This window comes from Propithecus coquereli, unplaced genomic scaffold, assembly GCF_000956105.1.
Source record: "Propithecus coquereli isolate 6110/MARCELLA unplaced genomic scaffold, Pcoq_1.0 Scaffold458, whole genome shotgun sequence".
Lineage (NCBI taxonomy): Eukaryota > Metazoa > Chordata > Mammalia > Primates > Indriidae > Propithecus > Propithecus coquereli.
Window position 1 is genome coordinate 827,253 of NW_012150374.1, and position 27,115 is coordinate 854,367.

The 27,115-nt window shown below is 40.0% G+C and overlaps 1 protein-coding gene across 1 annotated transcript in view; it reads right to left on the reverse strand.

The window, feature by feature from the left end:
- Positions 1 to 27,115, reverse strand: part of N4BP1 (NEDD4 binding protein 1) — a 56,162-nt gene that overhangs the window by 3,267 nt on the left and 25,780 nt on the right. Inside the window, exons 2-6 of the mRNA XM_012655018.1 lie at positions 13,729 to 15,419; positions 6,373 to 6,503; positions 4,790 to 4,886; positions 2,098 to 2,205; positions 186 to 293 (exon numbers count right to left, since the gene is read on the reverse strand). Coding sequence (XP_012510472.1) covers positions 186 to 293; positions 2,098 to 2,205; positions 4,790 to 4,886; positions 6,373 to 6,503; positions 13,729 to 15,419 — 2,135 coding nt within the window. The remainder of the gene's footprint in view (positions 1 to 185; positions 294 to 2,097; positions 2,206 to 4,789; positions 4,887 to 6,372; positions 6,504 to 13,728; positions 15,420 to 27,115) is intronic.

Below are 27,115 nucleotides of genomic sequence, written 5' to 3' on the forward strand. Positions count from 1 at the left end.
GCTAATTTTCTATTTTTTGTAGAGACGAGGTTTCACTATGTTGCCCTGGATGGTCTCAAACTACTGGCCTCGAGTGATGACCTCCCCTACCTCAGCCTCCCAAAGTGCTGGGAACACAGGAATGAGCCACCTCACCTGATCTGAAATGAATTTTTAACTACAAGACAGTCTGAAAACAGAAATACCTGAGAAAGTCTTCCTTTCGAAGAAATTCTTCTAATCGAGGTCCACTTCTTCCCAGAGGATCATCAGGAACCATAAATATGTCCCCCACGAATGTATACTGAAGCAATCTACAACACAGAGAATAATTACAGTGCTGGGGAACACTAGTCTTCATTGCTGCAGGCTGAGAAGTCTCTCAAAGCAGCTACCCAATTCCAAAGCAATAGTCTGGTCAGCCTATAAATTCTAAGACTGCTTAACTGTCCAAAGGGGAAGCAAAAAAATAAAAATCACCCCAGTTAAACCACTTAAATTTCTGTTTTGGACACAAATACAATAGACTAAGAAACTTTATCACAGTTGGCCCTCAAATTTCTCAAAGACTTTCAGATTTCTATTCCAGCTGGGAAAGCAGCTTCTTCTCCTACTATAACTTTCAATACAACTTCGAAAAACAAGATTTAAAGACTGTCAGCTTAGGACCCAAAAGGTACTCAATGAAGGTTTAATTTTTGAATAAAACTGGTAATAAGTGTGCCCACAGGCAAACCCACTGAAAACAACCTTTTAAAAAAGGAAAACGATATATGAAGAAAGAAAAGTAGAGTATTATTCATCAAATCTGGGGAAAATGGGAAAAAAAAAAGTCCCAAGTGCCTGTGCTTGTTGCCCAGGTCTTGCTACTGCCTTGCTTTTGTGCAATTCTGAAAACAACGGGTTGGTTTGAAAATATGAATTTCATATTCTCATGCATTTGAATCCTCCAAGCATGCACAGTTGAGTGTCCCATAAATAGTGACAATGAGCCCAGAGCAAAGATTCAAGAGAAACATGCCCTAGGAGATTAACCGTTGATTAACTGTGCCCAGAAGGTCAAAGGCCAATTCTTGGTTCAGCTATGAACAGCAGCTTTTTAACAGAATATGGGTCAAAGTGCATATAGGAATTGAGTCTCACCTGGGCTTTTATGGAAAAGAATCTTTTTCTAAAATCCTCTAACGATTTAGCAAAATGTGAAGACCAGACAAGGTGAAACTGTGAGACCCCAACAGAGATAAATATCTAGTTATGCTAGTTACATTACTAGTGACATCATATGCCAGTTATACTTAGTTTGAGGTATGTTATTTCATGTTTTAAGATTTGTGGCGTATGTGACTTATCCCTGGTACTACCACATACTCTTGCTTTTTGGTTTAAACAACTGGTCAGGTGATGCTTGTTAACAAAAAGTCCCAGAAGGCAGTGTTCACTGATCTTAAGGCAGTTTTCAGCAGATGTACACATTCACAGTGTCATCAAAAATAAAAACAGCAGTGAATGCTAAACTCTTGGCTTAATTTTGTTATTCTGGGTAATATATAAACATGTTTTCAATACAGATGATTAAACTATGACTATAAAAAGCTCAAGAAAAGCATCAGACATTAAAAAGTAGAAATAATCTCTCCTGACCCCCAAGAAGTGAAATCCAATCAGCACACTGCTTTTGGTCCTATCCCCTTGGTGGAATCAAAGTATTTCAGAGCTGGAATCTCAGGTGACATGACGTCCAACCTCTACCCTCACAGTGGAGGAAAACAGGGGGGCCCCATGACCTGCCAGAGTCTTCCATGGCGTCGAGGCAGGGTGAAGTTAGGAGGCCATGTGTGCTCCATGCCACAGAACTTCCCCCTTGTGTCATGCAAGCAAACACCGACATCTCAGAAGACAGCGTGCCCACACTCATCACTCGCTGGCTCTACGGCTTTGTGCTGGGGCCTCCCCATCACCTAGCCGGGCCAACCTCCCTGTGGACCGTGAGGACAGCACAGCCATAGGACAGTGGGGTCCCCTATATCGCCTTCTGCAGGGCTGGGGTGCATAACAAACAGAATGCAAACAGAAACAAACAAAAACTTTTCTGCCCAAAGACAAAGAAGAACACATTACCTTTTTGTAATAATTTCTCGCCAAGAAACGGACTCAGTCACAAATTCTCTGAAGTTATCATTTGTTACAATTATGCCACCAGTTTTGTCTGCTAGGTGTAGTAGAAACCTGTGGTAATATAAGAGAATTTAAAATTAGCAACAAGCATCCCTGGCTTAGAGGAGCCGTGTTATAAGAAAACAAAGGGATATCTTGTTCAAGGAAAATCACCGAAGAATTTAACCAAGGCTAAGCAGCAGAAAAGTCAAGCTCCTGTCACCCGAATCTCTGAAATTATTAGTGATTATAAATAATTATTTTTCATACAACCTAATTCTTTTTCCAAATGATCTCAGCTATAATTTATATATTTTTCTAGAAAAGCCACATTATCAATAGTAGTAATATGAATATGTGAGGACCAGAGCAGAGAACGAATTAGAGTTGGCAAGCTGTGACATCACTATTCTGTTTTTAGTTGCTAAGCTACAGACGATATGTTGGTTCTAAGATTAGCTGTTTGGTAAATCAGCCTTGCCATTCTTCTTTTTTGTTTTTTTAAATTCATAGTTTCATATATTTTGCTCTGATTTAAGAAGAGATGTCTAGAACTGTCTTTCTGTTTAGCCTAAGTTAAAGATTCACTCAAAAGGAAGTTGTGAAGGGTGATGAAAAAGGGTAAGAATTAAACAGTAAAGAAGAATTCTATTTCACTGGTGGAGATTATTCATGTTCGAACCCTCTTAATAAGATATCTGTGAGGATAATGTGACATTTGTCCCTTAAGTCAGGATGACTGCTTTTGTCTAAGGCAGTGTAGACAAACATAATGAAGCAATAAATTAAGACAATCACTGGAATTAAAGGTGTAAAACAAATGCTTTTATTAGCAGTAGTGAGTACTTAAAGGGAATTAAAAAAACAAACTTCAGGCCGGGTGTGGTGGCTCATGCCTCCTCTGGGAGGCCGAGGCTCAGGAGTTTGAGAACAGCCTGATGTCTGTACTAAAAATGGAAAAATTAGCCGGGCATGGTGGCACATGCCTGTAGTCCCAGCTACTCGGGAGGCTGAGGCAGGAGGATCCCCTGAGCCCAGGAGTTTGAGGTTGCTGTGAGCTAGGCTGATGCCATGGCACTCTAGCCTGGGTGACAGAGCGAGACTCTGTCAAAAAACAAAACAAAAAAAACCCCACCAAACTTCATTCATTTCCAAGATCTTAGAAAACCTTGAACAGTAAATAGGATTTAGTTCTTTGTCTTTATCAGTGAACACTTTACAAATTGTTTCTAACTTGCACGAGTTGTAAGTGGTGACGTCTGCTCAGAAGTGTTAATAAAAATAGGCAGTAAGGCTTCTGAGCTCAAGTCCTATGAATTAGACACACATTCGTGTCCTCCAAAAACCCACAGAGCCATATAAATCAAGCTAAGGCTTAGTATGCACACTTGTACACGGTTCAAATCCTGCTGGTGTGAGAACAAAGCTGCAGTGTTAGGACCTGAGCCCTCCAGGGTCCCTGCCCACTGTCACCGAGCTGAGCGAGAAGCGCCTTCCACCAGCCTCCCAGTACTTACCCTGCCCCTGCCCCCACATGCCACCCTCTTTCAGCTTCCCTGTCACTGCCGATTCTCCCCCATCAGATCTGGTCTCTCACACTAGCCTGGTGCGGGGCGAGGGGCTGTCAATGAGAAGGCCTTTTTGGTGAACGCGTGTCTGCTGTGGTCCCAAGTCCCCTTCCCCAAGGCCCTCTTTTCATCTCTTACCCATTCAACTATCATCCACTAGCTTGGGTTGCAAGCTAGACACTATCTCCAGTGGGGAGTGTTCAGGTGGAACACTGAGGCGAAAACACCAACGGGGCTCTAAGTGCTATGAGCCAGATAAAAATAAACGGGGTAAACATAGGAGAGCAAACACTAAGCAGCCACCACTTAGGTCCCCAAGTACTGGAAGACATGCTTCTAATTCCATACCATAAGGAGCATTTTAAAAACTGGTCCTCATGCCACAGGGTAAGTTTGGAACCTTCTCTTAGGCAAAACTCCCCTCTGTTACTTACATGTGTGCCTTCTCTTGACCACAGTTTCTGTAGAGCAGGAGGTACTTCTGAACCCATCCGTCCCCAGAACCCAGCTCTGCACGTTGAACTTAGAGCACTGGACTTGGTTACTGCTCAGCGAAGTTTTTAGAAACAAATGTAAAAGGTGCATACTAAATGTTGGTGACCCGGGTATACTAGCACGCACTTTCTGGGCATACCAACTTAAGAAATGCAGCTTGCTCCTATGTCACACTAGGGTCAGCTGAGACATCTTCCATTATGTGGAGGAAACACTAAGGGCTCAGGCACCACAGTGACAAACTAAGTCAGTGGCCAAAAGTAGAACAGGAGGAGGAGACAGACATTATGTGAAAACCACTTTTGAGGCTGCCATGCTAAGACAAACATGACTTTAAGTATGTACCAAAAAAAGCCTACAACTAAGTATCTGCTCTTGTTGATTTTCAGCCATGTTTTACTGAAAAACCAAATCAAACCTCTTAACAGCTTCTTTTGTGATGTTCCAAAAACCATATAGCATCATCTTAATGACAATACATGTTAAAATTCTCAACCCCCTGAGTCAAGTGAGTCCTGGAAGAGTGTGGACCTGTCCAGCAGGACAGCTGCTCTCCCCACTCACACCTTAGGAAGGAAAAGGGCCTTTCATACCTGTCATCATGAGAAGCAATTCTTTCTCCAAAGACCATCCGGGCAGGAGTTAAAGACAATATTCCGAGCTCCTGGAGCTGGGTTAGGAAGTGCTGTTCTGTTTGTGGAATAAGTTGAATACACATTCAGAAAATGGCCATCTTCTCAGATGTGTAAATGAATGAAAGTGTTTCACTTGTAGAGTAGTAAAAACCTTTTTTCTACTGACTCAGTTTTACTAACTCATTGGGAAAGAGAAAAAAAAAATCAAGCAGACCCATGCTAAGGCCAACACAATGTATGAACTGACTTCAGATATTTTTTAAACTTAAAAAGGTTCAACTCATTTCCTAAGAAAAGTAAACCATAAACTATATTTAATGAATCCTACCATTCAGAACTTTCTCAGAGCCGTATTACAAGAAGTAGAGAACAAAGAGAGTGATGAGAAGAGTCCACAAGAAAGGGTGGGGCTGGGAACAGGGAAGAGCTATGGGACCAGCAGCTTCACCCCATCCCAAGAAAATCTCCCTCCAGTTGGCCTCCTGTCTAACTCCTCTTAGTTGTCTATACAGATATTTATTGGTTTTCATGGGGGTGGCTGGTGACAGAGGAGAATGGGGGGGCCAATGCCCCATCTTAGAAACCAGTAATGGGCAAAAAGAAGCTAAATGCTCATGGCCTGAGATTCCCACACCTACATCCCCCATAATGGCACTCACCATGGACTCAAGCTGAAATGCCCAAATAGAGTGTCTCATTGTCCTAGAACCGCACAGTACACAAGGATTCCAAGACTCTTTCACGTAGCCAATTGCAAAAGTAACTATACAACGAGTGGATCTGCCTCATTCCTCACCTACCTGCTGCTGAGGACGAACATGCTCTTCAAAATGAGGGAGGTCGGGAGTACTCGGGAAATGTGTGGTCTGACCATTTCCACCTCGCTGGTGACTAAGTTTCACTTCCTGTTTCATGTATTGGGCAAGTCTTGCACTCACCCTCCCTCCCTGTGACCTGCCTTTTATTTCTAGGTACTCGGAGCTGCCTGGCACAGCCTTCTCACCCGTCTTCCAATCATGACCTAAGCCACAAACCTGCAGTTTCTCTGGAACATTTCATAACTCATAATAAGTTCAAAACTTTCATGTGTGGCCTGCCGGTCAGCCACGAAGTACTTTACAGTAACAGAAATGCTTTATATTAAGCTATTAAACAGACTGTTAAAAAGACATATTTGAAGGTGCCAAATTTATCAAGTGACCTCAAAAATACTATCTAAGCAGTCAGAGACGCAGCCTACTGGAAAGACGTATTTTACTCTTTAGAAAGTAAAAAGAAAACTTTTGTGATACATAATGAACTCAAACACAACTTTCTATACAAACAACTATATTAACTTTCCACTATCCTTCCTCCAAGTATTCTTTATGCTATACCACTCTCTTCAATTGATGTTTTACCAGATGCAATGAATTTACAGTTTTGTTTTTAAAGCTGCTGCCCATGGCACATGGCTCTATTCTAATCAGCCATGTGTTGCGATTATAAGCCAACTCATCAAACATCTAATTAGAAATCTGAAAAAATTCATTTAGTCTCACCTGTGACATTAGGATCACGTCTTGTTCTCCACTGAGGGACAAACACAGTGATGTTTCTGTTGCCAAGCTTCCAAAAATATTCGACTGCAATTGCAATTCCACGACAAGAAAAGAACTTTTTCAGACCATGGCTGTAAGAAAATAAGTAAAATTTATTTCAGTTTAAAGCATCTTTAAAGCATATTAAGTTTACTATGAAAGGATAAAATCCATAGACAACAACAACAGAACAAAATCCCGCCTCCCTTTTTTTTTTTTTTACATTTTTTTGGTATATAGTTGTATAATCTGCTGCTTTGCAAAGCTAAGACAGCACCCTTTGTGGAAGATATAAGACAGAATCTTATGATTTGTCTTGTATTTTGTTTAGTTGATGTAATCGGGTATGCTGTTGTGGGAGAAGGCTGTGAACTTGATGGTAATACTTGTTTATTGTACATTTTTTCTTTTAAAAAGAGCCCATTCTATTGGGGGAAAAAATACTATTTTTAAGTCCTGCCTAGTCATTGGCCTCTGAAGTACCTTTATGAATTTTATTAAGAAATTTGTTGCTGAAGCAGAAACAATTTAGTAGCTGTGCTGATGCTCACTCCTCTGACGGAGGAATGGGGTAAAAATGCGACATAGTTATCACCATGGCAATGTCCCAGGCTGCAGCTGCCTCCTGCCTCAGGATGGCTCCATCCTTCTGCGGAAAGGCAAAATCTACCCAGTTCACACCTTATAGGAAGCAAGTTGAGGGCAAGACTCAAATGAAACTGACTGGGGGCTGTGGAAAGTGATTTGCTGAAGACAGCAGAAACCAGGGGAAAAAGGTAAACAAGAAGCAACAGAGGATTAAAAATGCACACTCTCCCAAAGACACAGTGGCACATCTCAAAAGCAAGGAAGAAAAAATATTTAAATTTTATTCTCCAGAAGTGGAGGTAAAAAGAATAGCGTTTTTTAAGTTTAAAATTCCGTAGGTAGTAATCTGTTTGTCTACCCATGGGTATTAGAAAGAAAAAAATATCAAAATCTCAAACTGTGATGCTACAATTTATGAGATTAGCATAATCTATTTTCACTGCTTCAATGATCACCTATATTCGAGCGACAGTAAATTCTGCATCTTCAGTCCTGTCTTCTCGCCATGTCTAGTACCACACATCAAAGCTGCTTCATGAATATTTATTTCCCTTGAGAGTCCTGCCATCGGGGACACGTGTGCCCCAAGTTAAACTCAGGCTCTCCTAATTCCAACCGACCCTGCAAACACTAACCTCTAAAAGCAGCCCCAAGGCCTTTGATTCTGCTCAGGGCCTTCAACAGCGCTGTCCTACACGGATCCCCTGCCTGGCCTCTAGGTCGGCTCCTCATCCGACTAGTCAGAAACGATCCGGCCAAGTGAGCCTCCCACTACCATCTGTCAACACTCAGTTCTGACCAGATGGTCCCGCCATCTTGCCCCTCCTGGTCTCTCAGCTTTTCCTTTTGTTGCTTTCTTTGTGGACAATGTTCTTGCACCTTTCCCTTGCTCCTTCTTCAAATGCTCCCAGGACTGAATTCCAGTCTCTCTTCTATGAAGCTATCTCTAGACAAAGGCCTTCTATCAGCCTCCTCCCTCTCCTCTGACTTCCTATCTTGTAGGGTGCACAGAACCACAAAGACAGAATGGATTTAGATTCCTGTGAGGGACAAAAGGAGACACTTAGAGACAGAGCAACCTGCCCTGGGTGCACAGCCAGAGGCTGGACGAGCTGGGCCACACTCAAGCTTCGTCAGTCCTGGCCAGGGCCCTTTCCACTACCCCACAGTGGTACCTGTGCACCTACGTTCCTTGAGCACAGGAATGGGCTGGACACTCACAAACATCTAATGCCATACATGCAAGTAAACAAACCTTTTCTTGATGAAATAATTCAGGAGTGATTTATCCTAAAAGCACTCAAATATGGCAAGAATGTAGCAACAATATAACATCTGTTACTAGAAAAAAGACTGTGGTAGTTTTTACAAGGAGGCCCTTTTTAATCTTTAAAAAATAATAAATCATCTATTACTCTAATTGCTTAACCACAAGGACAGGCCTAAAGTTAATGTCAGCCACAGCCCTAAAAATGACAAGTCACAATACAAATGCCTATTGATTCTTGTTTTGTTTGGGGGTTTTTTTGGAGGAGGGGAGAAGGAAAGAGAAATTTATTAATTTGCCGGCAAATGAGGAGGTTGGCAGACTCCCATCTTAAACTACCAATGTCCTCCAGCCTACTGATTCTTAGAAAAACCAAGGGATATGCATGTTTAGTCCTCAAAATGATAACCGCTGAGAGAAATGCACTGAAAAAGTTTGTAAAGTGCCTCCTTAGTTCTTCAACAGTTCGTCGACCATCACCTTTTCCTCTTTTCCATTAATGCACCTGTTGATAGCAACATAACAAACTGGACAGAGGCAGAGTGCCCAGTTCCATTCCACTGGGTCACTGAACAAAAAGGGCAGAAGAAATGCAAACAGATGAACTCTGCAAACCTGGAAAAGCTCAGGGAGGAATAAATGGAGCTTCTAGAAACATTAGCTCTAAACTAAGTTCCAAAGTGTTATTCCCAGTGATAAAATCATGTCATTTTTGATACTCTGAAAACTCTCCAGAGCTGCAGATTCACCCAGAAAATAAAACAGGAAGAAAAAAAAATCAAGGGGAGCCAAATCACTGTCCTTAAAATAATAGAGGGTCCACTAGGGCCCCTTCCTACTTCAGGTCTAACACCCCAACCAGGGAGACATGTATTTAATCATCACTGTCTCTTAGCCTCTTTGCAATCAAACCAGAGCAGCTTACTGACAGGTAAACCCAGATCAACTGTCTATTTTTTTTTTTTTTTTGAGACAGAGTCTCACTGTGTTGCCTGGGCTAGAGTGCCATGGTGTCATCTTAGCTCACAGCAACCTCAAACTCCTGGGCTCAAGCGATCCTCCTGCCTCAGCCTCCTGAGTAGCTGGGACTACAGGCATGCGCCACCATGCCCGGCTAGTTTTTCTATGTATTTTTAGTTGTCCAATTAATTTCTTTCTATTTTTAGTAGAGACGGGGTCTCGCTCTTGCTCAGGCTGGTTTCGAACTCCTGAGCTCAAACAATCCACCCGCCTCGGCCTCCCAGAGAGCTAGGATTACAGGCGTGAGCCACTGCGCCGGCCCTCAACTGTCTATTTTGATCCAAAGTATATATACCAAGCTTACATACAACAACACCTCTCTACTTACGGGAAGGCCAAAGCTCTGGGGCTCCCAGCTCCAAATGCAGAATGAACAGCTATTAGACCTGGAAGGCCAGGTGTGCACACTCTTAAGAGAGATTTAAACTCCTGTTTCCATATAACTGGTAACAAGTTATATAATCAGGTTGTTTCCCATATTATAGCAGGCAATCAACTAAAAGGAAAAGTGTCAAAAGCAGAGGAGAGATGGGTGACACACAGCTGATAAAAGCTCATGGCAGTCATAGAATCAGACAGGGCAGTGTGGAGAAAGAGTGGAAAGCCCTTTCTCAGTTACCCAGGAAAAAGTGGTTTCCTTCTATAGCTTCCACTTAATAAAAACAGCCATGGAACCTGACAAAGAAAGACCAGCATAAAAATGGTTAAAATATATAGTTCTAGCAAGTGAAGGGGCAAATCTCATCTACGTGGAAAATTATCAACCTAGATAAAGATAAGTCAGGTGCTCTTATGCTAGTTTCAGACTGACAAAGCCCAAATGTTATTTGGCCACTACTGTGCTGTCTAGCCATACGCTGCAAACAATTTCCACTTACTCATCATTTGACTCATTTATGGTGACAAGGGGAAAAAACCAAGTAAAGATATACATGATTGGCAGCATTAAGTAGGGTATTTCGGAATTTCTCACGGGTGTATAAGCTGCAGACATCATACTAGACAGACAAATAAACAAAGGCTTTGCAGAAACACAGGGAAGGGTGGGCCTGGGCTACTTTGGGTGGGGTTCACACAAAAGGATCCTATTGCTTAAGAACCCAAATTTCCTTTTAACTACTTCCCCCAACTAGTTGGGTCAAATGAGTGAGGTTTACTCACCAGTGCTTATGCAACTCAAGACTTAAGTATCCAGTGATGCCAGGGCCTGAAAATTCCAACCTCAACTTCTGTTGGAGAAGACAGGGTGTGTGGGGGGTCTGGGGAGAGACATTATGGGCCCAAATCTCATTATCTGTATAACCCTGGACAAGATTTTTAAGCCATTTCATGCTATATACATTATGATTTTTTTCCTTGCACTACAGGTGTGAAGAGTACGTTTTTAAAAAATAAAGTACAGTGCCTGACACACACATAACAGGTATTTCAGCTTTAAGATCACAAATATTTGCTGAATTAAAAATATGGCCTCAGTTAAAATTTAATCTAAATTGATCATAAGAATTGCAACTATGAAGTTACAAATGGGTGGTAAAAAGCCACTTAAAAAATCCTAAACTGGCCACAGTGGCACTTTCCTGTAGTTCCAGCTACTCGGGAGGCTGAAATGGGAGGATCACTTGAGGCCAGGAGTTCGAGTTCAGCCTGGGCAACACGGTGAGACTCCCTCTCTTAAAAAAGAAAAGAAAGATCCCAAATTGTCTTTAAGTCTTTAATTCATTTATTCATCAACAAGTCTTTATTGAGTACCTACTGTGTGCCAGGGGCTATGGCTATTAGGGATAGTTCAGTGAATAGCATAGGCACGAAGCAGTTCCTTCATGGAATTTGGTCTAATCTAATTCACACTTAATATTGAAGCAACTAATGGAAAATAATGGCTGATTTGTTCCCAACTTAAAAATTTCCATCACTCCAAAATAAAACCCTATACCCATTAAGCAGTTTCTCCCCTAGAATAAGGGTTAAGTTCAAATACTGATATTTTCGGATCACTCTACATCAAATTAAGTATAAGTCTGTCTTCTCAGGGGAACACGTCCTTTTGTAAAAGTGCTGCTTTTAAACTGAGACATCTGTGAATTCGAAGAAAATGCAAATCCTCTCAAAATCATCAGTTTTCAAAAACGTTAACAAAAGTCAGCTTGCACATTTCCCTTAGTGCACTAACCAGTGGTTTTGAAGAGGTGGTACCGTACTCCAGGGTGTTAGGAAATATATGCGGTGTCACAACCTCTGCGGAGGAAGACTGTGGGCAACGGGTGGGGGTGACATACAAAGTACTTCCTGTCATGGACAGATGGCACCACTCTGAATTCCGACAGTGACCCCTCTGAGAAATATGCTAGTTACTCCTCCAAAAGGGCTTTTAAAGTATCATTATCACTACTTATTCTATGTTAATCTGCATTTCTTATTCTTTGAACACCAATTTGGGAAATCTTTCCACATACAGAAAAGTGAAAAAGGATTAGTATTACTCACAATCGTGACCTAAATTTTTTACCATCATTTGGCTCGAGAAATCATAACAATGAGGAACTAGTGCTGGGCTTGGACTATCTACAGATGACTGAAATTAGGTTTTACATTTTTACTTAGATAATGCTATGCAGCTATGGGTCATTTGCTGGGTTTCCCCCAATAGGGCTGCCAAAAAAGCAAAGTGAAATGACAGTCAACAGTGTTACTTGGAAATGAAGACAAGCATATGACGTATTTTTACTGCCTATCGTCAAAACTTTAACATCTGAAATGCTAGCATTTTCTTTTCCTTTTTAACAGCAACACAAAGCATCAGTAATTCACTCAAACAATAAAAAGCAAAAGAATCCTTATACTTCTGAAAATACATACTAAAATGTTTGTGGATGAAATAACATATAGAGATTTCCTTCAAAATAATAAGGATGTGGCCGGGCGCGGTGGTTCACGCCTGTAATCCTAGCTCTCTGGGAGGCCGAGGCGGGCAGATTGTTTGAGCTCAGCAGTTCGAGACCAGCCTGAGCAAGAGTGAGACCCCATCTCTACTAAAAATAGAAAGAAATTAATCGGACAACTAAAACTATATAGAAAAAATTACCCGGGCATGGTGGCGCATGCCTGTAGTCCCAGCTACTCGGGAGGCTGAGACAGAAGGATTGCTTGAGCCCAGGAGTTTGAGGTTGCTGTGAGCTAGGCTGACGCCATGACATTCTAGCTCGGGCAAAAAGAGTGAGACTCTGTCTCAAAAAAAAAAAACCAAACAAAAAAAAAAGGATGTAAGGCAGTAGGCGAGGGTACGGTTGAAACAAAATTGGTCAAGAGTTGATAACTGTTGAAGCTGGGTGATGAGCCCATGGGGATTCATGGCATTATGTTGTGTATTCAGAAATTCTAATTAAAAATACTCAGGAAACAAAAAATTACAAATGCTGCCTCGCTGTCTTGAGTTCACACATAGGGAACTTCGAACTAACTTAGTATGTAAACAAATTGCAACCTAACAAAAGCTGAGTCTCAGCCAATCACAGGTTGAGAAATGATCAGACCACGCCCAAAGAAGGCAAATCTAGAACCACAACCAATCAGGTAGTTTCTGTGGGTCACTTCCTTTTTCTGTCTATAAATACTGCCTGCCCACATTGCTGGGTAGGGCTTTGAACCTCTCCTGGTTCAGGGTACCGCCTGCTTGGTTCATAAATCATTCTTTGGCAACTGAAACTTAGAAGGGAGTGACCTACTCCAAATCAAACAGCTGGTCCACAGTGGGCTGGAGACCGACCCTCACACTCTTCTCAGCCATGACATTAAACTGCCCCTTAGAAAAAAATCCCAATCTCACACGACAGGTATAAAATCAAAATGCTAAGAGGGGTTCTAAGTCAGGCTAAATAGAAATGATGGTTTCAACTCTTTTACTAAAAGGAAACATTACAAACTTTTAGTAAGAGCAGAGGCCCACAACGAAGTTCAAACTCATCAATTTCCTTACAAAGGAAATTGCGATTGCTCTATCAACAGAAGTGAATCCCACCTACCACCACTGTACACTCCTGGCTAGAAAACAGGCATTCCAGCATAGTACGACAGGAAAATCTCTTTTTTAACCCAAATCTCCATCCTTATATTCAGAATCTAATGGTTTCATAGTGTTGAGACCCTAATGACTTAAAGTCTCTATACTGCGTATCACCAGGCAATGCAATGTGAAAAGGTAAATTTTCTATAATCTCTTGCCTTTAGAAATGTAAGTTCAGCAGGGTGAAGTGAAGTTCAGAACTCCAGAAGACAGAATGAAAACCTTTCCAACCAGCTGGTTGCCCCTACAATCCCCCCTGGTAAAGATGCAGAGATCAACTAGACAAATGCATAGGCTAGTTCCTACATACATATGTAATTCTGAGACATTGTTTGGGGTCCTATTTAAAACTATAAAATAATTTGCAGAGTAGACTTACGTAATTGCAACATTGCTCCCATCTATAACAATGTGCTTCAAATCCGTTCTCCCTGGTTCATTTTTTAATTCCAGCTTGTAGGGTACTTTTAGAGTATCTCGAAACCTTTGGACCCCTGTAACTGAGGAATCGAAATGATCAGAAGGTCCTGTCCACCTTGCATCGGTAACCAAAGGTAGTAGCTGGGGCAGTGGCATTGGTGGAGAAAGGGGTGGACAATTTGACTTAGACTGGGGAGAGTTACAACATCCTGAACGTTTTTCACAGGTAGATTTCATATTATTTGGAAGCAAGGGTTCTGCTTGATGCGGCAAACCATTTTCAGGAAAAGCTGGACTTCTGGGCTGGTGACTTGAAGCTCCCCTTGAAACAAAACTGACTTCTTTGGGACTCGATGGGGCAACAGAAGGTGAAAGGCCATCAGTTTCAAGGTCTACATTACAAACATAGTTCTGGTTTGAACCCCAGATTTCATGTTTCTGCTCTGTCAGCACTGTTCTGAAAGTATTAATTTTGCAATTTGAGGTACATGGTTTAGCTTCTACTTTGAATGGTAACTGAGAAAATTTTTCTACTATATTTTGCTGTGTGTGAGTCTGTGTTTTCTTTGGAGTGGAATCTGTTGTGAACTCCTTTATGCTGTTACAAACACCTTTATTTTTGGTTTTGTTGTTCTCTGGACACATAGTACCAGGTGAAAATTTTCTGTCTTCTTGGAACCTTTTATTTTCTTTTTCAATTTCCTCTAAGAGCAATAATGGTTCGGTAGATGGCCCATACTCCCTAATAACCTTTTGAACAATTTCTTGGGAATAGCCCATGGTTTTAAAAAAGTTTACGAGGATGTTGTATTCCATCTCCTCAGTAGTGTCTTTTACATCTGGACTTAAATTTTCAGAACCAGTGGAAGAATCAGATAGGTCAATGATTACATTTCCGACTGATGTCTTACCCTCATGTAAAAGCTCCCCCTCTTGAACATTTTCCAAAGAAAACTGCTTCTTGGTATGTCTTTCTTCAGAATCAGAAGATCTCCTTTTGTGACAAACTCTCTCTTTGGAAAGCGCTTCTTCATCTGGGGTTAGACCATTTATTGGAACAAAAAGCACATCTGGTGAGCTAGAAAAGACTGTGTCCATCTGCTTTGCAAGCTCAGTAACGGGAGTCCCAGCTTTACTTCTTTCATCTTCCTGCAAAACAATTTCATCTTTGGAAATATTCAGCCCTGTGGCAGCATCCTGCGTAAACTCTGTTTGTTTAGAATCTCTAATTTCAATAACATCATCATCTCCTGTTTCAAATAGATTCTCCTCACCTTGTGTGAGTGTCAAAAGTTCTTTTTTCAACGAAGTGGGCAAAATTAACAAATCCATTGTATAATTGTCTGCACGGGCTTCAACAAATTGTCTGAATTCCCTTTTCACCTCTGATTCTTTCTGACTGCTGGGTAGGTTCTCATTATTCTCAAAGAGTTTCACAAACTGTTGAATGTGACTCCTAGCCATGACTACAGCCTCTGCGCTTCCTCGGATGCCAAGCAGGCCGATATCCAGAATGCAGAGATCGGCACAAGTATCCTGAATCAAGCTCTTCAGAAACAGGCTCTCTGCCCCAGCGAAAATGCAGTGCATGGCCTTGGGGTAACATTCTCTTTCCTCTAGCTCAGGTTCACAGATTCCTTTAATATATTCCTATAAAGAAAGAGAACATAAGAAATTAGATCAATTTATAAAAGCTCCTTATGGCACATACTAAGTTACACATGTAATTACAAAGGTGGATTTATTTACATCCATAAAAAACAAACATCTTTGCTTGCTACCAGTTACTCCACAACAAAATGAAGACATAAAATAATCAAACCAAATGATTTACTAGAGAACAAGCCTTGACTTTTGGCTTTGCTACTATTACCCTTGATTTCTGGATATAACAGAAACCATTCTTGGCCTCCAGATTTCTTGAAGGCATTTACAAAGATGAAGATATAAGAAAAAAAAAAATTTCCAGCTGGTTGGAACAATCTATATCTATATCCCATATATAACAACTCTATGTCTATTTTCTAAAGAAGTCCAGCCTGTTTAAATTAAATGCAGACCTAACAGAACCAGAAAATGCTGGACATTACAGACATTCTCAGACATTGGTATTGAAGGAGGCCTGCAAGTAGCAAGGAGGGGATTTGGGTTCTTTAACAATTAGGCTGCTCCTGGAGGCAGAAATGTGAAGCAAGCACACATGCACGCATGCACACACACACACACACACACAAAGCGGAACATATCTGTTAATAACTCTGGTTCTCAAGTCAGTGTCTTAGTCTCAAATTCCAGCCATATGAATGGCTCAAATCACCCAATCCTTCCAGGCTCAGTTTCCTCAACTATAAAAGAGATAAGGCTAGTGCAACTGCAAGGGTTTTGAGGGAATGAATGTAAAAGTCTTGACAATAGTGCCTTGCGCATAGTACGTGCTTACTAAATGTGAATGACATTGTTACCTATTAGTGAAACCATTCTGGACAGACATTTGCAAGAAATGAGCCTGGTGATACCTGATCTACAAACTAAATTAGAATGGTATTACCAAAAATGACATTATTTCAAAGTTCAACCTGTGCGGCCAGTCAGAGGCTTTATAAGCTTGCACCTACTTACACAGTTGCTACGTTGATGGCCACACTTCTTCAGTTAGAATTTACATTCAAACACGTGTATACCTATTCCTTATGCATTTATAATCTGGAACTACAACATCAACAGATACATGAGGAAAATGTCACATAGAAAAAGTGCTCCCTAAGAGTATGATATTCAGCCATGATTTCCTGGCTCCCTGCATCCTTTTGAATGTACCTGGAGTGCCTGTGGTCTCGGTGAAGCACGGAGATAACTGGTGCTCAACAGCGGAGCTTTGTCTTTTAACAGGGCAGTTTGCTATTTTTGTCAATGTGGTAACTGAGGTAAACACAAACTTCCAGTAAATTTACCGTCCCTTTTTCCTGAACGCACAGCAGTGTTAAACACTGATGTCAGCATCCCTGAAGATCTTCAAACAGGCAACATTTAGCTATCGCTTGTTTGAAATTACGCTGTATTAAGGTTGTGGCTTTAAGTTTTTTTTTTTTAATCATTTTATTTCAAAATTGTTATAGGTCCATAAGATGTTGCAAAAGTAGTACGTAAAGATCCTGTGTACTCTTCATCCAGTGATTCCCCTGATCACTACGTCTTACGTAATTATAGCACAATATCAAAATCAGGACATTTACATGGACACATTATGTGTACATAGTTCTACGCCATTTTATCACGTGTGGCTTTGTGAAACTAGGCAAGATACAGAACTATTCCATCACCACAAACATGTCCTTCATGTTACCCCTTTATGGTCATGCTCACCCACTCATACCTTCTTCCATCTTAGCTCCTGGCAACCACTAATGGTTTTTCATCTTGATAATTTTGTGACTTCAAGAATTTTATATAAATGGAATTTATACGACATGTGACTTTTGAAGTTGGCTTATGTTCTTGAAGTCCATCCAAGTGTTGTATGTATCAATAATTCATTCCTTGTTGCCACTTAGTGGTACCCCATGGTACGTCTGAACCAGTTTTTTAACCATCTATATACTACTGAGGGACATTTTAGTAGTTCCTGTTTGGAAATATTACAAATAAAACTGCTAGAAACAATCAAGCGTGGGTTTTTATGTGAACTTAAGTTTTCATTTCTCAGGGATAAACGCCCAGGGCGGGGGGGGGGGGGGGGGGGGGAGGGCAACTGCTGGGTCACGTGGTTAGTGTATGTTTAGGTTACCATCTACACACCCTCTTCAGCTCAATGTCTGCTTATTCCTTTTGTCCATTTTCTAACTGGACTGTTTGTATTTTACTATTGAGTTTTCAGAGTTTTTTATATACTCTAGATGAGTATTTTGTCAGATATGTGATTTGCAGGTATTTTCTCCTAGCCTATAGTTTGTTTTCCCAGCATCTTAACAGGGTGTTTTGTGACAAGTTTTTAATTTTAAGAAAGTTCAGTTTATTGATTTTTTTTTCCTTCACCAAATCGTAGGTCCTGAAGATTTCTCCTATATTATTTTCTAAGTTTTACATTTAAATCTATGACCCATTTTGAGGAGACTTTTGTATAAGGTATGAGGTTTAGGTTGAGGTTGTCTTTGCTTATGGATATTAAATTGCTCTAGCACCATTTCTTGAAAAGATGATCCTTTCACCATTTAATTGCACCTTTGTCAAAAATCAGTTGGCCATACTTGTGTGGCCCTACTTCTGGTTCCCTATTCTGTTCCACCAATCCCACACCATTTTGATTGCCGTGACTGTATGATGTCTTGAAATTGGGTAGTGATGGCTCCCACTTCATTGTTCTTTTAAAAATTGTTTAATTATTCTTTTTTTTTTTTTTTGCCTTTCTATACATATTTTACAATCATCTTATCTACAGTCTACAAAATATCTTACTGGAATTTTGTCAGCAATTGTGCTGAAAACTGTGAGTCAGTAACTGACATCAATTTGGATAGTAACTGACATTTTCTGAGTCTTCTGATCCATAAACCTGGTACATCTCTCATTTATTTAGATCTTTGCTTTCTTTCATTGGCATTTTTAGTTGTGAACATACCAAGTCCTGTACATGGTTTTGCTAGATTTACACTTAAGAATTTCATTTTTCTGAGTGATGATAAATGGTACGGTATTTGAAACTTCATTTCCTATGTGTTCATTGCTAGTATATAAAAATACAATTGATTTTTATATGTTGATCATGTATCCTACAACCTTCCTCAACTCACTTATTCCTAGTTCAAGGATTTTTTTGTGCATGTGGTTTCCCAGAAATTTCTATGCAGACAATTATGTCATCTACAAATATTTCTTCTTTTCTGATTTATATTCCTTGTATTTTTATTTTCTTTATTTATTGCAGTGGCTAGAAAGTCCAGTGCTATGTTGAAGAGCAGTGGTGAGAGCTGACATGCTTGCTGTGTTCATGACCTAAAGGGAAACACATTCAGTTTTTCACCATAAAGAATGATGTCAGGTGGAGATTTTCTGTGGATGTTCTGTTTTCCTTTTTCTTTCCTTCCTTCCTTTCCTTTCTTCCTTTTTTAAGATTATACCATATTTTTACTGTATCTATAGATGTTCTTTTTTTTTTTTTTTTGAGACAGAGTCTGGCTCTGTTGCCCTGGCTAGAGTGCCGTGGCATCAGTATAGCTCACAGCAACCTCAAACTCCTGGGCTCAAGTGATCCTCCTGCCTCAGCCTCCTGAGTAGCTGGAACTACAGGCATGCGCCACCATGTCCGGCTAATTTTTTCTATACATATATTTTTTATTAGTCGGCCAGATAATTTCTTTCTGTTTTTTAAGTAGAGACGGGGTCTCGCTCTTGCTCAGGCTGGTCTCGAACTCCTGACCTTGAGCGATCCACCTGCCTCAGCCTACCAGAGTGCTAGGATTACAGGCGTGAGCCACCGTGCCCGGCCTATAGATGTTCTTTATTACATTGAGGAAGCTACCTAGTTTTCTAGGAACATGAACATGAATGGGTATTCCAATTTGTCAAATGCTTTACGGCATCAATTAATATAATCCTGTGGTTTTTTTCTTCTTCAGTCTGTTAATATGGTGGGTTACATTAATTTTTGAATACTGAACCAGCCATGCATCCCTGGAATAATCCCTACATGCTTTTATATAGTGAATTCTATTTGCAAATATTTTGTTAAGAATTTATGCATCTTTTGCATTTATATTCATAAAGGACTTAAAAGTTTTCTTTTTGGTTCTGTTTTTGTGTGGGTTTAGCATCAGGCTAATTAATACTAGCTATGCATGAGTTAGAAGTGTTCTCTCCTCTTGTATTTCCTGGAAGAGACTGTAAAATTGATATTCTTCTGAAAACATTTTACAGAATTCTGTGAAACAAGCTTGCCCTGGAGATTTCTTCTATGGGAGTTTAAAAATTATTAATTCAATTTCCTTAATACCTATAAGGCTATTTAAATCATCTATATTAGGTGAGTCATGGTAGTTTGTGCCTTTTGAGGAATCAGTGCATTTTACCTAAGTTATCAAATTCATCAATGTAGAGTTGTTTGTAGTATTTCCTTATCTTTTTGATGTCTGCAGTCTGCAATAACACACTGTTTCATTCCTGATATTAGTAATTTGCATCCTCTCTCCTTTTCTTTCTAATGTAAGCATTTAAATGTTATCCATTTCCCCTCATCGCTGCTTTAGCAGCATCCCTGAATTTTGATATGTTGTATTTTCTTTTAGTTCAATGCATTTTTCAAAATTTCCTTTGACTTATGAATTATTTACAAGTGCTTACTTGTTTAGTTTCCAAGTATTTGGAGATTTTCCTGTATCTTTCTGTTACTGATTTTTAGTTCAAGTCTTTTCATCAGAACACAAAATGATTTCAATTCTTTTAAATTTACTGAGATTTGTTTTGTGGCCTAGGATAAAGACTATCTTGATAGTTTGTGGATGCTTGTAAAGAATGTGTTCTGTTGTTGAGTAGAATGTTCTATAAATGTGTATTCGATCCAGCTGGTTGATGGTGATGTTGAGTTCTTCTAGATCCTTGCTGATTTTGTTTAATGGTTCTATCAATTGTTGAGAAGAGTGTTGAAGTCTCCAGCTATAATTGTGGATTTGTCAAGTTCTCCTTTCGGTTGTCAGTTTTTGTGTCACATATTTTGCAGCTCTACTGTAAGGAATATACACATTTAGAATTGTTATATAGGCCAGGCGCGGTGGCTCACGCCTGTAATCCTACCACTCTGGGAGGCCCCAAGGCGGGAGCACCCAAGGCAGGTGGATCGCTCAAGGTCAGGAGTTCGAGATCAGCCTGAACAAAAGCGAGACCCTGTCTCTACTAAAAAAAATAGAAAGAAATGATCTGGACAACTAAACAATATATATATATACACAGAAAAAATTAGCCGGGCATGGTGGCGCATGCCTGTAGTCCCAGCTACTCGGGAGGCTGAGGCAGGAGGATCGCTTGAACCCAGAAGTTTGAGGTTGCCGTGAGCTAGGCTGACGCCATGGCACTCTAGCCCGGGCAACAGAACCAGACTCTGTCTCAAAAAAAAAAAAAAAATTAGAATTTTTATATAATGTCTTCCTGAATTTACCCTCTTATTACATAATGTCTCTCTCTTTATCTCTGGTAATTTTCTTTGTTCTGAAGGTTACTATGACTGATAGTAACGTGGTCACTCCAGTTTTCTTCTGATTAATGTTTGCATGATATATGCTTTTCCTTTAACTTACCTATATTATTATATTTGAAATATTAAATAAGTTTCTTAAAGACACCATATAGTTGGGTTATATGTTTTTAACTCATCTGACAATCTCTTTCGTATATTTACTATCTGTTTTTAATGTAATTATTGGTAAATTTGGATTTAAGTCTTCTGTTTTGTTTCCTGTTTGTTCCCTATATTTGATTCCTGTTCTCCCTCTCTGGACTTCTCTTGCATTATACGACATTCTTAGTATTATAATTTAACTACTGCATTTTTAACTATATCTATTCATATAGTTAGCAGTTACAATAGCAGTTACAATATCCATAATTTTCACAGTCCACTTATAATCAATATTCTATCATTTCATAAAACCTTACCACCTGTACTAATCATGTTTTTTATTTTCTGTATCTTATGATGTTCTCACATCTTTGCAGGCCTTTCAGACCTGGGGAGAGACTGCCCTTCCTAGGGCCAGTTAATTTCTAGGGGTAGTGGAGAGCTTGTCTGGAGCATGCCTTTCATGTGCAGACTGCTGGATCCAGGGCCCTGCCCCTACTCAGTTCCTTATCTAACTCACACACCAAGCCCATATTACCCTGCTTTAAATCAACCTAGGGCCAGGTACCAGACAACTAGTGATAATCCCTATAAAGCCTGTTCAGATTATTTAAACTAGCCAATCTTAACACATTAACTGCCATGTGAGTTGTATTTAACTCACGCTAGTTTTGAGCCTGGGGACTCACGAAGCACATGTAACTCACATGTCTCTTTACTTTGGGAGCTGTGTGGTGCACAGGCAACTCATGCTGCCATGCTATAGCATACAGGTTACGTGATGGGTGGCCCCCTGGGCAAAACCCTGCAGCTGGTTTGTGAAAATCTTAGTTGTTGATGTTCTTATTGTTACAATTATTATCGACAATTTAACTGCATATAATTCATGCAAAGAAAACAATAAAAAAATAACAAATTTTTCATTAAATTAGAAAGGATCGTTTTGTTTTTGAAGTTTTTATTCTATTTTCATAAAACACCATGGCCCCAAGGAAAAACCCTTTTTTTCTATTGTGGCAGTCACTGTGTTAAACTGTTTACCCCTCCCTGCCTTGTCTTTCTCATGGAAACCCTAATAAAAGTCTCTGGCCTATGCTTTCTCCTTGCCCCTGCTTCTGCCTCCTGACCAAAACCTGGTGCTTCCTTTGAGGCCCTGCACGGTATGGCAAATCTCCTTCTCTCAGTAAATGTAAGTAACAAATTCTTCTCCAATGGCACTGATCTCTCCGTGCTGTCCAATCAGTCACCTACCTCTACGAATTCAAATTTTATAGAGGTATAAATTTTATAACACCCATCATACAGATTTCTTTATCCTTGGTCTTTTTACTGTCTTTTTTCGCTTTATGTTATAGCTGTCTCATACATTAGATCTACATACATTTGAAATCATATCAGACAGGGCTATAATTTTTGCTTTCAGTGATCAAACTCATTTTAAAGGACTCAAGAGGAGAAAGTAACCTATTACATTTACCCAGATATTTACCATTTCTGTCTGAAGAACTTCCCTCAGGAATTCTTTTGGAGCAAACTGCTGGCAGTGACTTCTCTTTAGTTCTTCTTCAACTGAGAATGCTTTATTTCACTTCGTTCTTGAAGGATAATTTCACTGGACAGGGAATTTTGGGTTAACAGCTCTTTTCATTCATCACTTAAAAAACACTGTGCCAATTCCTTCTGGCCTCCATGGTCCCCCACTTGAAATGTGTTTTCTCTGGATGCTTTCATGATTTTTAATTTGTCTTCACTTTTCAGCAGTGTGCTTATGACATGTCTGGGTGTAGAATTCCTTGGGTTTATTCTTTTTGTGTTCACTGAGCTTCTTGAATCATTATGTTTACATCTTTTGCCAAATTTGGGAAGTGTTCAACAATTATTTCTTCAAATATTTTATTAGCACCACACACTTTTTCCTCTTCTCACTTCCACTCCAAGGTTCAGACTCATTTTAATTTTTCTATCTTCAAGTTCACTGACTCTTTCCCTCACCATCTCCGTTTTTTTTTTTTTTTTTTTGAGACAGAGTCTCACTCTGTTGCCCGGGCTAGAGTGCCGCGGCGCCATCCTAGCTCACAGCAACCTCAAACTCCTGGGCTCAAGCGATCCTCCTGCCTCAGCCTCCCGAGTAGCTGAGATTACAGGCATGCGCCACCATGCCCGGCTAATTTTTTCTATATATTTTTAGTTGTCCAATTAATTTCTTTCTATTTTTAGTATCTTGATCAGGCTGGTCTCGAACTCCTGAGCTCAAACAATCCGCCCACCTCGGCCTCCCAGAGAGCTAGGATTACAGGCGTGAGCCACCGCGCCCAGCCTCCCATCTCCGTTTTAAAATTGAGTCCATCTAGTAAGTTTTTATTTAGGTTATTGGACTCTTCAATTTTCACTTTGCCATTTGGTTCTTCTGTCTTCTGTTTCTTTGCTGAAACTTTTAACTTTTCTATTGGTTTCTAGAGTATTTCTGATTGCCTGCTGTGTTTCCATAATAGAGTTTTTATAATAGATATTTTACTCTTTTATCAGATAATTCCAACATCTGTATCATTTCAGCACTGGCATCTGCTGTCTTTACCCATAAGAACTGAGATTTTCCTAGTTCTTCATATGCCAAGTAATTCTGTATTGTATCTATTTTGAAATATTATGAGACTGGGTCTTGTTTAAATCCTATGAATGTTGACACTCTTGTTTTAGAAGACAGTTGACCTAATTAGATTCAGGCTGCAAGCTGCAATCTGTCTTCTGTGAGCTGTGGTTCCAATGTCAGTTCAGTTTTCGAAGCCTCTACAATGCTATTTGTATCTGTCCGATATGGATGCCACCATACGGCCATTTTGGGACTTGGATGGTGGTCTTCGTCAGTTCAGCTCTCAGAACCCTCCTTACGCTGATCAGTAAGAGATCCATGCATGTGCAGCTTAGGGATGAGCCCAGGAGATGATAAACAGCTTTATGGCTCACTTCCCCTCTGCAATCTACCTGGTGCTTTCTGGGTTTCCTGAGGCTCTTCTTATGCACTGGGGCTTTGATTACTCCACTCTGCCTTACACTTCTGCAGCTGTGCTTGGGTCCAGCCGGAGGACATAAAGAGAGAAAAATCAATGGAGACTGGTCCCACAACTCCACTAATCAGAAAGAAAGGTTCTCTTCCCTCAGAATGTTGGCTCCTCAAGCTTCCAGCACTACCATATGATTTGTTTGGAGGCTGGAGTGCATGAGAATGAAGAAAAGAAAAAGAAAATACAGGGATTTTTGGTTTAGGTGTTCCCTTTTCTGTCCCTTGAGCCAAAACCAGAGGGCTTCTCCTGGCGCTCTTTCTGTGCCCTGGTAGCCATTTCCACTTCCAGGTTAGCTGTGTTGTATTCCGTTCTGGAGGATAACAGGAAAAAACGGTAAACTCTCCCTGCTTTGGTGGTATTTTGAATCCTGGTCTTTTCCAATCCACTTGCTACTATTTACTCTTCACAGAGTCCTCAAACGGCTGCTCTATGCATTCTGTCCAGGTTTCACAGCTGTATTCAGTAGGATTGATAGTGTGGAGTGCGCTTACCTTACCTTACTTGAGGTAGAACCTCTTTGCTGCCCTTTTAATACAAGTGATGCTGCCCGTCTCACAAAGGTTAAGTGAATGGCTGGATTCACGAAAGTCAGATACTATATGGCCACTTCAATGAGGAAAAGTGATCCCATTCCCTCAGTGGGCTGCTAGCAACAATTAGCCAAGCTGGAGAGAAGAGATTTTCTTCTCCGGGTAAAGACTTCCAAAACAAATAATCTCTCAAAGAAGGGCTGATTCCCTAATTCACCTAGGGTAAAGCTTACATATCAACAGATTCTGCCCAGACACAGAGCTTCCAATTGGCTTTTCAGATTTAGTATGAAACATAAAAAACACCCATATTGGAAATAAGGCCCGAATATAAAATAAACCAATAAAGTAGAACACAAAGTAAAGAGAAGTGGAGGAAACTAGGTAACGCAGGGTACAAAAGAAAACTTAGACAACATTTTAACAGTTTTAAACAGATACAGGATGATAGTGAACTCACAAAACAGGAATCAGGATGCTAAAAGAAGGGAAGGGAAGAAAGATGAGGGTAGGAAAAGGAAAGAAATCATAATAGGAGTGTTGGCAAACTAAGAATATGATGGCCAAAATAAGAGGCAATAGAAGAACTGAAAAACAAAGTGGATGAACTCTTTCTAAAAGTACCATAAAACAAAGAAATTGGAAAAATAAGAGAAAAGAGGCCTTAACGGTCCATCTAGGATATCCCAAATCCAAATAACTGTCATTCCAAAAAGACAGAGTGACAATTAATAAAGAAATAACACAAAATCATTTCCTGGAACTAAAATACACAAAATTGTGCAAAATTAGTGAGAAAATTACATTATAACTTTTTGGAACTAAAGGACACAAACCCCATCTTGAAAGGGTCCACAGAATACCTAATCATAATTACTTTCAATAGACCCACAAGAGAAACCCTGGGGGCAGGGTGGGAACAGGCCACACAAAAGAATGACATCAGAATGTCACCAATTCTCAAAAGCAATTCTGGATGATGGGGGTGGGGGGGAGTAATACATTCAAAATTCTAAGGGAAGATAATTTTCAATCTATAATTCTAAATCTATCCATATTATATATCAAATATAGGGTAAAGACATTTCTAACATGCTAAAGGCCCAGAAAATTACTCCCATGGATCCTTTTTCTTAGGAAAATATTTGACAGCGAAGTTCACCAAAAATATGGGGGATGAAGTAGTTAGTACTACAATCTAAGAACAGCAAGTGCAAATCCAAAGATTATAGCTGTGCAGCAGACAAACTGAGGAACCAGCTGATTGGAGGAGGGAAGAGGGCTCTAGGGCTGTTCTCCCAGAAAATGAGACCAAATGAATAGATGACATCGAGAAATACTTGTAAAATATTAGAGACATACATAAAGCAAATTTCACAAGTGGACAAAAACACGGCAGATAAAAATTCCAGGAAAAATTAAAAGCTGTACCAGAAAGAAAATATAATGTAGTATAGTACTTGGCTCTGCAGTAACATTTATATAAGTCATGATTATATAAGGCCTTCTTTTTGTTTTAAATACAAAAAAAAATTATATTGGGAAAATAGGGGTAGTTTTTGTCTCACCTATCTTAAATAGAGTGAATAATGCCTAAAACTGATAAGGAATAGCAGTACAGTTGACTCTTGAACAAGGCAGGGGTTGGGGCACTAACCTCCCCCCTGAACACAGTAAAAAATCCACAAATAACTTGACTTCTCAAAAACTTAACTACTAACAGCCTACTGCTGACTGAAAGCCTTACCAATAATACAGACAGTTAATTAACACATATTTTGTATGTTATATACTGTATTCTTATAATAAAGTAAGCTAATGAAAGTCATTTAGAAAATCGTAAGGAAGAGAAAATTTATTTACTATTTATTAAGTGGAAGTGGATCATCATAAAGGTCTTCATCCTCATCATCCTCACGTTGCGTAGGCTGAGGAGGAAGAAAAAGAGGGGTTGGTCTTGCTGTCTCAGGAGTGGCAGAGGTGGGAGGAAATCCATGTATAGATCTGCACAGTTCAAACCCATGTTGTTCAAGGGTCAACTGCATGTAATTATAATTCTTTAGGTAACCATCAGAACAGCTAAGGCCAGTAAAAAGTAGTTGCCTCTAGGAAGCTGGGAAGAGTCAGAAGCAAGACACTGCTGTTCTTCACTATAAACCTCTTCAGTACTACTTAATTTTCTTTTTCTTTCTATCTATGAGACAGAGTCTTGCTCTGTCACCCCGGGTAGAGTGCGGTGTGTGCCATGATGCCCGGCTAATTTTTCTATTTTTAGTAGAGATGGGGTCTTGTTTTTGCTCAGGCTGATCTTTTTTTTGTTTTTGAGACAGAGTCTCACTCTGTTGCCCAGGCTAAAGTGCCGTGGCATCAGCCTAGCTCACAGCAACCTCAAACTCCCAGGCTCAAGTGATCCTCCTGCCTCAGCCTCCC